This window comes from Alexandromys fortis, unplaced genomic scaffold, assembly GCF_014885135.2.
Source record: "Alexandromys fortis isolate MF-2015 unplaced genomic scaffold, M_Fortis_MF-2015_v1.1 scaffold_172, whole genome shotgun sequence".
NCBI classification, from domain to species: Eukaryota; Metazoa; Chordata; class Mammalia; order Rodentia; family Cricetidae; genus Alexandromys; species Alexandromys fortis.
Window position 1 is genome coordinate 3,316,386 of NW_026068061.1, and position 11,074 is coordinate 3,327,459.

Consider the following 11,074-nt stretch of genomic DNA (forward strand, 5'->3'; position numbering starts at 1 on the left):
TGCTCTCTCCTTTCCTCTACGAGACCTCAGAGTGTGCTTCTAGAAGTGTAAACGGGTCTGATCGTAATTCTCCCCTCCTAAGTTGGACAAAGTTTCTAAGACCCACAGAACTTCCTGTTGCTTGCCCTACCCACCTTTCCCTACAACATCTGGAACCTGTTGTCCTGGGGCTACAATTCTCACGCTGTCTTGGTTGTCTGTCCCCTCACCATATACAACTTACTTTTGTTTTCAGGCCTTTGCGCTGGCTGTCCCTTCTGGGTGGCAAATTCTGCTCCTGAACATTTTCTTGTCCACTGTCCCTCTACAGAGCACTGGTGTTTCATTAAGTGTCTTCCCGTGGGACATCCTTAGGTAACATGACATCTCCTAGGTGATGGAAAGTCTGCCGTTGCCCTGTGATCATATCCACATCGTTTTCTTCACTGCAGCACCAGTGAAAGTCGATGATGTCCTTGTTGTTTCCTATCTGCCCTCCCCTGTCAGAACACCAGCTTGACAACAGTGACCTTGTCTGTCCTGGGCTGGGTTCTGCATTGGGCTTCTCAAGTTGTGGTGTGACTAGAGGACCTGGCTCTCCATAGGGCTTTTCTAGATGTTTCCTGAGCCACGGAGAGTCCAGGAGGCCCCAGGAAAACACTTTTGTTGAAGTATGATAAATAAACAAAAGAATGTTTTTGGAAGAACTGTTTGCTCCTTCAGTTGACAGCTCCTACCACACATTCTATAGGCGTCTTCCTGATGGAAACACAACAGAAAGTAACTGGAATTATAACTGTGTGCCAGAGAGCCCAGGAAAAAGCAGTAGACTTGCACTTAGGCTTTTACCAGCCGTTGTGCCTAGGAGTAAGGAATATTTAAACTGCACTGTCTTGTGTAATCAGTGGGGGCACTACTAGTAGTGCAGAGTTTACAGTGCACAGAAGAAATTACAGCTTACACAGATTACGTTCCTTGGGGTGTTCTTTGGGTCAGCTGAACTGTTGCGGAGAAGTTGGTTTCCTCTATTAGGAGTGACACTCTCTGTGGCCTGTGTTCTTCAGATGGTTCTGAAGTCTCAGTTCCTCGATTTTCTCAGAGTTCGGATGTTTATCTGAGCTGGCAGATCGTCACCTGTTGTAACTGTACTCATGCACCGTTCTGTTTGTTTTTAACCTCAGAGATGTGGTGACTCAGAAGTCCTGGATGAGAAGGAGTCAATTTCTTCAGCCTCGCTTGCTGGGTCTAGCTTGCCTGTTTTCCAGAATGTTTTGCTAAGATTTTTAGATACACAGGCCCCATCACTGTGTAAGTAAAAAAGACATTTCACTTTAGATGAGGGATTTCCCTCCCTCCCTCCCTCCTTCCCTCCCTCCCTCCCTCCCTCCCTCCCTCCCTCCCTCCGTCACACCATCCCTCCTTCCTTTATCAGCTGAGCCTTCTCTTCTTTGCATCTCATCTAAAGTTCTTGGCATGGGAAATAATCTAAGAAAATGTAATAATTGTTTTTTTCCCACTGGGTAAGTTTAGTCATTTTAAAATCAATGAAGTATCAAAAAAAAAACCTTTAAAATGTAAAAGTTAAGTGTCCTCGTACTCTTATATTTGGCGCACTAGTCCCTCCCTCCACCCCTCCACCTCCTCCACCCTCCACCCCTCGCCCCTGTCTCTTACCCAAGCAGAGGAATTTGGGTCCCACGATACTTTAGCCGTGCACTGTGATGATACTGGTTTGCTTTTGGAGCTGCTTTCCAATCTTCTGGTTTTCTCTTCCATTTAATTAAGAAGGGAGGTAAATAAAGCAACAGCACTTCATAGCCTTGTAGCCTCCAGGTAGCTGGCTGATGTGTGGGCGTGGCCATGGCATCACCATTCCCCTTGAGATGTTTCCATCGCCGTAAGCTAATGCCCTCCTACTTCGTCGTTGGGAAGTTGTGAGTTTGTGGAATCGACAAGCACGTATTAGGGGCGCTAAGGGTGGGAAGTTTCTGAGAAGTGATTGTGTGAGCAGTGTTAGCTTGCCCACCATTTTTTTCCGGGGTATTCCCATGGAAGACGGAGAAGGACACAAAAGTGGCAGAGTGAGAAGCGATAGGTATAGCAGGGAAGGGAGAGATTTGTGGAAAGAAGGTAAAATAACAAACTAAATACATGTTTTTATGATGGTCTTGCAGAGAGATCTTCTTTTGGCTGATCTTTGGGACAAGGCAAGGCTTTCCTTGAGTTTTCTGGAGGCCTTAGAGCCTTGGGCAATGGCTCTCAATGCTGCTGTCCTTGACTGTACAGTTCCTCAGCGGTGCCTGACGCTATATAGTTACTTTGTTGCTTCTTCGTAACTGTAATTTTGCTACTGTTATAAATAGTAATGTAACTGTCTGATATCGGATATGCAGCCCCACAAAGGGGTCTCACACCACAGGTTGAGAACCAATGGCCTTGGTGCAAGCAAGTATTGGAACCGACCAGGTGGTCTGAAAGTAGGCAACCGGAAGATGAGAGGTAGAAGATACCCCGATAGCAGAAAGCCAGGCACAGTACTGGGCAACTCTAAATTATCTTGGGCCGTGTGGAAGGTGCACAGTTGTTCCCAATTTACTGCCTCCACCCATTTCAATTGTCTTTGGATAGAATGTCTGTTCTCTGCCTCTTCTGGGTCACGTTTTCTGTCTGAGAGACCCATTCAGTTTCCCTGAGAAGAGGCTGCCTGCCATTGAGCGTGAGAGGAGACACTTAGGAACGATCTTGAGGGGATGAAGCACATCAGCTTTTGTATGAGTTCATTTTGGGGGTTGGTGTTTATGAGAATGATGGTGCCAGGCATCTAACTTTGTAGACTTAGCTGTACAGTTTTCTAAGCTCATCTAAAAGGGTATGATATAAAGCTTGTAGAATGTTGTTACAGCACTGAAAATCCTAATCTGAACTCTACAGATGGGTTAGGAATTGAGGGGGAGAAAAAATTCTGAGCCGACTGCTGCCTTGTGTCCCTTTATCTCCTCTTCTTCATGGTGAGTGGGCATTGGTCACTCTTCTCATTGCTGTGAGGAGATGCCCGATAAAAGCAGTTGAAGGAAAGGTTCACTTTCCCTCGAGGACACAGTCCGTCGTGGTGGAGAGTCTGGGCCTCTAGGTGCTTGAGGTGTCTGGGCATCCTGCACCCACACTCGGGAGGCAGAGGGCAAAGCTTGGTGGTCAGCTTGTTTTTAATTTGGTTCAGTCCAGTGTCTTAGCCAAATGCAAAGGTGCTACCCACATTCAGGGGCTTCCCACTTATCACGATCTGGAAACTCCCCCACAGACACGCACAGAGCATTGTTTCCATGATGATGCTAAATCTCATCTAGTTTACAGTCAAGACCAGCCATAATAGGATGCTCCCCCAAGCCTGCCTCTTTAGCATTTAAACTATCATTAAGTCTCACTTGAAATAGTGCACATATATACCCCGAAGATGCAGCCCTCTTAATGTATTTAAAGATAACCACAAATTGTATTAGCAATAAAAGGAAACCAATCCAGCCAGGCTTTGGCTTGCATTATGAAGTACATGGTCATTTATTTTTTCAGGAACAACTATCATTAAGCTTGGAATTGTTTTTAGTAAATAGGATCCATATTTTCCAGTTAATACTGCACAATAAAAAGCTGCCTATAAGGCCTAGAGAGAAGGCACTTACTGTTCTCCAGAGGACCCAGGCTCGGTTCCTAGCATTCTTTAAGGGAAGCTGGCATCCATCTGCACCTCCAGCTCCAGGGCATCCTACGCCCTCTCCTCACCTCTGAGGGGGCCAGTGTGCAAATAAACTCATGGCACATGCACACACACACACACACACACATACACCTAAAAAGAAACTAACCCGTCTATCAGTGCTTTATAAACGTTGGTGCCTCAGTCAATGTTTGAATGAAACTCAAAAAGGAGAACTTACTATTTTTTCTTTGACACTTTTATAGTATATAATGATTGTGGTTACACTCAGTTTCCATACCCTTCACTCTTCCCAGTCCCCCCCCCCCACTCCCCTGCCATGCCTCCCTTCTACCCAAGATCTACTTCTCCTCCATCCCCTTAAAGAATAGCCGTCCTCCGGGGGATAGCAACTGAAAGTGGCACAACAAATTACAGCAAGAGGAGGCACAAGTCCTCATGTCAAGGATAGAAGAGGCAACCCAATGGGAGGAAAAGAGTCCCAAGCACAGATGAAAGAGTCAGAGATACCCATTACTCCCACTGTTAAGGAGTCCCACAGAACACGAAGCTATTACAACCATAACACAGATACAGAGGACCTGGCTCAGAGTTCTACAGGGTCTGTGATTACTGCTGCAGTCTCCGTGAGCCCCTGTGAGCCCTGCTTAGTTGATTTTCTAGCCTGTGGTCTCATGGTGTCCCCAACCCCTCTGGCTCCCACCGTCCTTCCTCTCCCTCTTCTATGGGTTATCCTGGCTCTGCATAGTATTTGGCTGTGAGTTTCTGCATCTGCTCCCATCAGTTGCCAGATGAAGCCTCTCTGATGACAATTGGGCTAGGGTTTGATCTATGAGTATAGCAGGAACAGGTTATCATTAAGAATGATGCCCTTGGTTTTTTTTTTTCCAGTCAGGTTTGTTCCGCACCTGGACTGTCCTCACCTCTGGGCTGTCCAACCTCTTGTTGCTGGCTATCCAGGCCGTGCCAGACATGTGCTCTCTCTTGTGAAGTGGGCCTCAGATTGGACCAGTCATTGCACCACTATTACCTCAGCTCATCTTGCAGATAGGGCAGATTGTAGGTCAGATGTTTTGTGGCTGGGTTGATGTCCCAGTGCTGGGAGCCTTGCCTGGTACAGAAGATGCCAGTTTGGGCCCCATACTCCCCATTACTGGGAGACTTCATTAGGGTCACTCTCATAGATTCCAGGGAGTTTCCACTATGCTCGGTTTCTACATGGCCCCCAAATGCCCCCCTGCCCCCCAATCTAGTCGTCTTTCCCAGTACTAGTTCTCCCTTTTCCCCACCGGATCCTTCCTGTTCCCATCCCTATCCACACCCCATCCACCCACAAAATATCTTCTATTTCCATTTTCCAGGGAAGAAGACCCTTCCTTGTGCATAACTTAGAGCCCCTCTTATTACTTAGCCTCTCTGGGTCTGTGGATAGTAGCATGATTACCTTTCCCTTAACAGACTATATCCCCATAGAATTTGAATACACACCATGTTTGTCTTTCCGGGACTGTCTGAGTTACCACACTTACAACGATTTTTCCAAGTTACATTCATTTACCTGCTCATTTCATGATTTTATTTTATTTTTAACAGCTGAGTAGTCCTCGGTTGTGTAAGTGTACCACGTTTTCTTTACCCATTCTTTGTTTGGGTTGTTGTCAGTTTCTTACAGCTGGGTCTTAGGGAGGAGCCATTTCCTCAAGTGAGGCTCCTTCTTTGATGACTCTAGTTTGTGTTAAGCTGGCATAAAACCAGCCAGTATGCTCCTATCTCTATTACCCCTGTCATCTCTGTACTTGGGGAGAGTGTGAGAGGTAATGAAAATGTTATGAAACCTTGAAGGATTTCTGTCTTCTCTTTATTTTTTGCCTGGCCAAGGGCTCTCTGACTGAATTTGTTTCTCACGCAGCGGACCCCAACAGCGAGTGCGAGAAGGTGGAATTTGTGAACTTGGTGCTGCTCTTCTGTGAGTTTATCCGCCACGACGTCTTCTCCCATGATGCGTACATGTGCACCCTCATCTCGCGAGGAGATCTGTCCATCACTGCCTCTGCAGGAGAGAATGCAGACGAACACTATTCCAAGGACCATGATATGAAGATGGAGGTATACCCCTGGGCTTGATGTCCGTACCGCATCCCAAAGTGAACTCCGCTGGGGGAGTCAGTTTCAGATAGGCAGTTCGGTGATGGGAAGACAATGGGATTTTAGTTACTTTCTCTCTACAAAGTTTATTTCCTCTCCAATCACAGATGACATATTTGATGATATATCTTCTAGAATTTTCTACCTTGTATAGTTATTGAAAAGATGAGACTGACCACAGTTTTTTTTTCTTCTTCATGAGTTTAAAATGATATGCTTTTAGCTTTAGATGTGTATAGCCTGAAATTTTCTTTTTGTTTTGTGCCTCACAGGTGAACTTATTTTACTCCCGCACCCCTTGGGCTGTCATTCTAAGGAGGGTCTCCCTACACCACTCTTGGCCAAATAGAGGGAGAGTCCCTCGTTCTTAATAACACAGATTTTCTTTGCAAAATTTAATCTCATTCTAAACCAGGGTAGAATTGTTCTTTGCAGCAATTTCTGCTGTAGGTTTGACGACTGTACGGCTTTCTCTCAAGTTCCGACATTCTAGACATTGTCCCAGATATTTAAAATTTCAAGATAAAATGATTTAGGTGACAGTGAGAAGCCAGTGGAAATTAATGACACTCTGGGAGTACTCAAAATACAGCTTTATTTCTGTTATTAAATATGAATTTGCCAGGTACTCTTATGCTATACTTATTTAAAGTTGTAGGTATATTTGCTTTTTAAAACATCTCATTTTATTCTTAGATCTTTAAGAATCTCATTTTATTATTATTATTATTGGAAATAGCTCAGTGAAAGAAATTGTGGCCGGTTTGTGTTAAGTGAAGAAGCTCTGTGCTCTTCCTTTAAAACATCATGGGAGTTAAGGCCTTCTCTTCACGGGGGACAGATTGTGACTCTAACACACAATGCATGCCTTCAAGTTTCCTTTAACTCTTTTAGAGGAGTAGACAGTGAGAGTGACAGACAGGACGCTGAACAACTTACTGTCATCTTTCAACCTCCGGCTTTTAAACTGCAGCTTTTACAACGCGGCTTTCTTTTTTTCCGGCACTCACAGGAACACAGTATCATGGCGCACATGGGCCTCGGCTCAGGGACCGCTCACATTTTTGATGAAGTAGACAAGAGTGACTTTAAAAGTGACTTTGGTTCTGAGTTTCCAGTAGGTTCAACCTTTGGTTCTCATTGGCAGCTAACCCACCACTCCCCCCTCCCCCACCCAGCTTGTCTCCATCCTTTTGTTTCTTGCCTGGTGTGCTGGAATGACTCACTTGTGATGGCGATGTCACCCTCACTAAGTCACCTGCTTGCCTGTGGTTGTTCTGTCTCAGGCCAGCCTCACTGCTGGTCCGCTTTGCCCCCTTTGAAAAGGCTACAAAGCTGACTGGCTTTGACATCATCATTTTGGGATCATCCTCTCTGGGGAGTGTGGGGATGTAGTTTTATTATGATAATCTACACATCGAGTTTCTGAAGAATAGCGTCATGACTCATTCATTTTTCTACCATCTCTCAGTGTAATGTGTTTTTCATGAATCTTACTGTTTATAAAAGCATTGTTTGTACATTTTGGAATATTTATCTATGGATTAATCTTATTAAGTGTTATTAAGCATGTGTTTTTGGAGGAAATGTAACCCTTTGAGGGTAACACTTTTAAGTTTGCTTGCATGGCCAGTCCTCTTACTGGTTTGACCACTCTCCCCCACCCGCTCTTCTCATGTGTGATTTTCATTTTCTGATTTAATTTTGTAGAAATTAATAGAATTTCTACTTACGTTTTTGATCATCATTTTGTGAGCGTCTTGTGTCTGACGTTCTGGTGCCACGTGTGATTTTCATTTTATGATTTAATTTTGTAGAAATTAATAGAATTTCTACTTACCTTTCTGATCATTATTTTGTGAGCGTCTTGTGTCTGACGTTCTGGTACGTGGCACAATGGCTGGTCCCTCTTCATTAATGATGTCTAATATTTGTTTTACATGACATAGATTTTCTCTCCCATGCCTGGAGAGTCCTGTGAGAATGCCAACCCTTCCCTGAGCCGAAGAATGTCGGTTAATGGTGAGAAACTGCTGAAGAGAGAAAAACCAAGGGAGTTGATCTTTCCATCAAATTATGACCTCCTCCGCCACCTGCAGTACGCAACCCACTTTCCCATACCTCTGGTAAGTCACGGTTCCATCGGCGTGTACCAGGATGAGTTCATTACGTGGTCATTGGTGACTTGGCCGTCGGATTACCCACCTGCCCATCCGCTCACGTGTAACGATGTCAGGTGAAACTTTGCGCTGTTGGTTTGATGGCCCTAATTTGGATCATATGGCCTGTGTATACAGATAATAGCTTGGATGTTATGGTGCGATTATTGGTCACTAATTAGATTTAATAGAATTCCCAATATCAATATCCTTATATTAAAAGGATTTGAGTGACTACAAGTAATGCCTAGATATGTTTCCTACTTTAATTTGAAAGTCGTTTGCTGGTTAATTTTTTTTTTCACTCATGTTGTTTGAGTATTGGTACTTTTTGCATTTTACAGATGAGTAAGAATTTGGGGCCAGTTTAGCAATTGGGTGGAAACCTTTGTGTCACTAACAGGCAGGCTTTTGTCATTTTGGGTCCCTTCTGTTCTCAAAGTGAGTCACTGAGGAGGTGGTTCTGACTTGATGACAGGGTTGGAAGGTGGGATGGGTGTAGCTTTGTCAAGAGGTGGTAGGTGGGGTGGGCTTGGCTTTGGACTTGGTGGGTTCAAAGCTTAGGTAGCACCTGAAGAAAGCGTGGCAGGAAACTGCGTGTTGAAGTCTTTAGTGAAGTGTTTATCCCTAAGAGAGATGAGAGTATTTTTGATGGTCGTAATGAACATTGGGCTAAAAGCTGAGACATTTTTAATTTTTTGGGTAACTGTTTCCTGAATGCTTTGGACACTTACAAGTTTTGGGAAGTTGAGGATTTTGTGAAAGCTAAATATAGTTGATATTTTGGAACATCTACCTAAATGACTCAAATTGATTAAGTTCATATTTTTTGTCTTATGTTAGTTAAAATGCCCTTTTTGTTTGTGTGCTTGTGCTATGTAAAAAATTTACAGACTCCTTTGTTGTTCATCTCAGAATATTATCAATAATTTTCTATGGTTCTTTCTGTCACCAGCTTGCAGTACAGCAGAGTAAACTGGCAGTTCATTTGTGGTAGCAGAGGGGTTGGCCTTATGTATTACAGATGCTTCTGGCATATTCATACATGAGCTATCATGCCTTGGGGTTGTTTTGAAATAGTAAGTGTAATCTTGGCAGTAGTGGCACACGCCTTTGATCCCAGCACTAGGGAGGCACAGAGGCAGGTGGATCTCTGTGAGTTTGAGGCCAGCTTGGTCTACAAAGTGAATTCTAGGACAGGCAGAGCTACACAGAAACTCTGTCTCAAGAAACAAAACCAAGAAAAACCAACAAAGTATAAAATAACACAGCGAAGTGCTGGAAGTAGTTGAGAGTTACATGCACTGGCCTGTGTGAGCAGATGTTACAGTCTGTCTGCCTTCTCTGTGCTTCTGGGATCTGAGCAGGTACCAGAAGTCAACTTCTCCGTTGTGTTGTTCACGTGACCTTGTCTGTCTCCTTAGAGAGAAGTGCTGCTCGACAGCGCCCCTTGACAGCTGTTAAAGGATCTAATTTTAATTTTAATATTTTTTTTGCGTGTGCTTATGCACGCATATAAGGTGTATATTGTGGGCTGAGTGTGTATGCAAGAGTGTTCACCTGTGCACACATTCACAGGGGCCAGAGGAGTGTGTGCCACGTAATGCTTCTCCCTTTGACACAGGTTTCTTACGGTAGCGAGAACGAAGCCGGTGGCCAATGGGCTCCAGTGACCTTACTCTCTGCTCCCTACAGTCCTGGGGTACAGGAGTGAGTGGCAATTCCTGGCTTTTTACATGGATTCTGGGATCTAAACTTAGGTCGTCATGATTGCACGGGAAGCATTCTTACCCGCTACGCCACCTTTGGGTCCAGTTTTTGGTTAACTTTTGTTCTGGTTTGCTATCTGCTGCTGTGATAACCACCACCAAAAGGAAAAGGTTTGCTTCATTCCACAGGTGACTGCAGTCTATCATGAAGGAGGGAATCAGGGCAGAAATCGAGCTAGGAACTGAAGAAGAGGCCATGGAGGATTCTTCCTTCCTTCCTTCCTTCCTTCCTTCCTTCCTTCCTTCCTTCCTTCCTTCCTTCCTTTCTTTCTTTCTTTCTTTCTTTCTTTCTTTCCTTCTTCCTTTTTTTGCTCAGCCACTTCTCATATACCTCTAGGACCGCCTGCCCAGGGTGGCATGGCCCCTTCCACATTGACCATTCCTCAAGAAAATGCCTGTAGACTGTGGGCCAGTCTGAAAAATGAACCCACCTTGTGTCGCGTCGACCAAGGAGGGAGCATGAAGGGCTCCTTGAGCAAAGATTCAAAAATTGTACGAGCATTCTGTTTCGTGGCTGTTTTGATCTGCTCACCAGAGCGGGGGCTGGGGGGGGGGATGTTGTTCTGTTGTGTATGAATTCTGCTCGCCTGTAACCCGGCAAGAATGCACAGGGTGTCAGACATGTCGTAATGATTGGAGTTCCTGTCATGGATATTTACCAGAAACTGCTGTTAGATGTTTCTTTTTAAAATATAGACAATTAGTGCCTTTTAAATTGCTTTCATCAGACCAAGAATGTATTTGTGAACTTATACACAGGACTTTGAAACTAATTGTTGAAGTACAAAAATAATATTGCAATCTAAGAACACATTCATCCTCCCTCCCTCCTTTCCTCCCCAACCCCCTCGTGTGTGTGTGTGTGTGTGTGTGTGTGTGTGTACACGAGCACACATGGCTATAAAATCTGTACAGGCTTGTAATACTTCTTTCTTGGATGCCTCCGCTCCCACGTGTGGTATTTCAGGCATGTGCTACCACATCTAGTCCGCAGTCACCATCACTCATCACTATTGCAATGTAGTCCTTTGTCCCTCCCTCCTTCCCTTTCTCACTCTCACTCTCTTTCTTCTTCTTCTTCTTCTTCTTCTTCTTCTTCTTCTTCTTCTTCTTCTTCTTCTTCTTCTTCTTCTTCTTCTTCTTCTCCTTCTCCTTCTCCTTCTCCTTCTCCTCCTCCTTCTCCTCCTCCTTCTCCTTCTCCTTCTCCTTCTCCTTCTCCTCCTCCTTCTCCTTCTCCTTCTCCTCCTCCTCCTCCTCCTCCTCCTCCTCCTCCTCCTCCTCCTCCTCCTCCTCCTCCTCCTCCTCCTCCT

The 11,074-nt window shown here is 44.7% G+C and overlaps 1 protein-coding gene across 7 annotated transcripts in view; it reads left to right on the forward strand.

Annotated features, from left to right (window-relative positions):
* The window catches only part of Med12l (mediator complex subunit 12L), a 301,518-nt gene that overhangs the window by 79,688 nt on the left and 210,756 nt on the right, over positions 1–11,074 (forward strand). For 6 of the 7 annotated variants that reach the window (XM_050120205.1, XM_050120209.1, XM_050120208.1 and 3 more), the window contains 3 exons: positions 1,161–1,287; positions 5,601–5,797; positions 7,786–7,962. In XM_050120205.1, coding sequence (XP_049976162.1) covers positions 1,161–1,287; positions 5,601–5,797; positions 7,786–7,962 — 501 coding nt within the window. Of the gene's footprint in view, positions 1–1,160; positions 1,288–5,600; positions 5,798–6,848; positions 6,954–7,785; positions 7,963–11,074 lie in introns of all 7 variants that reach the window. The other variant, XM_050120211.1, reaches the window with a different exon arrangement.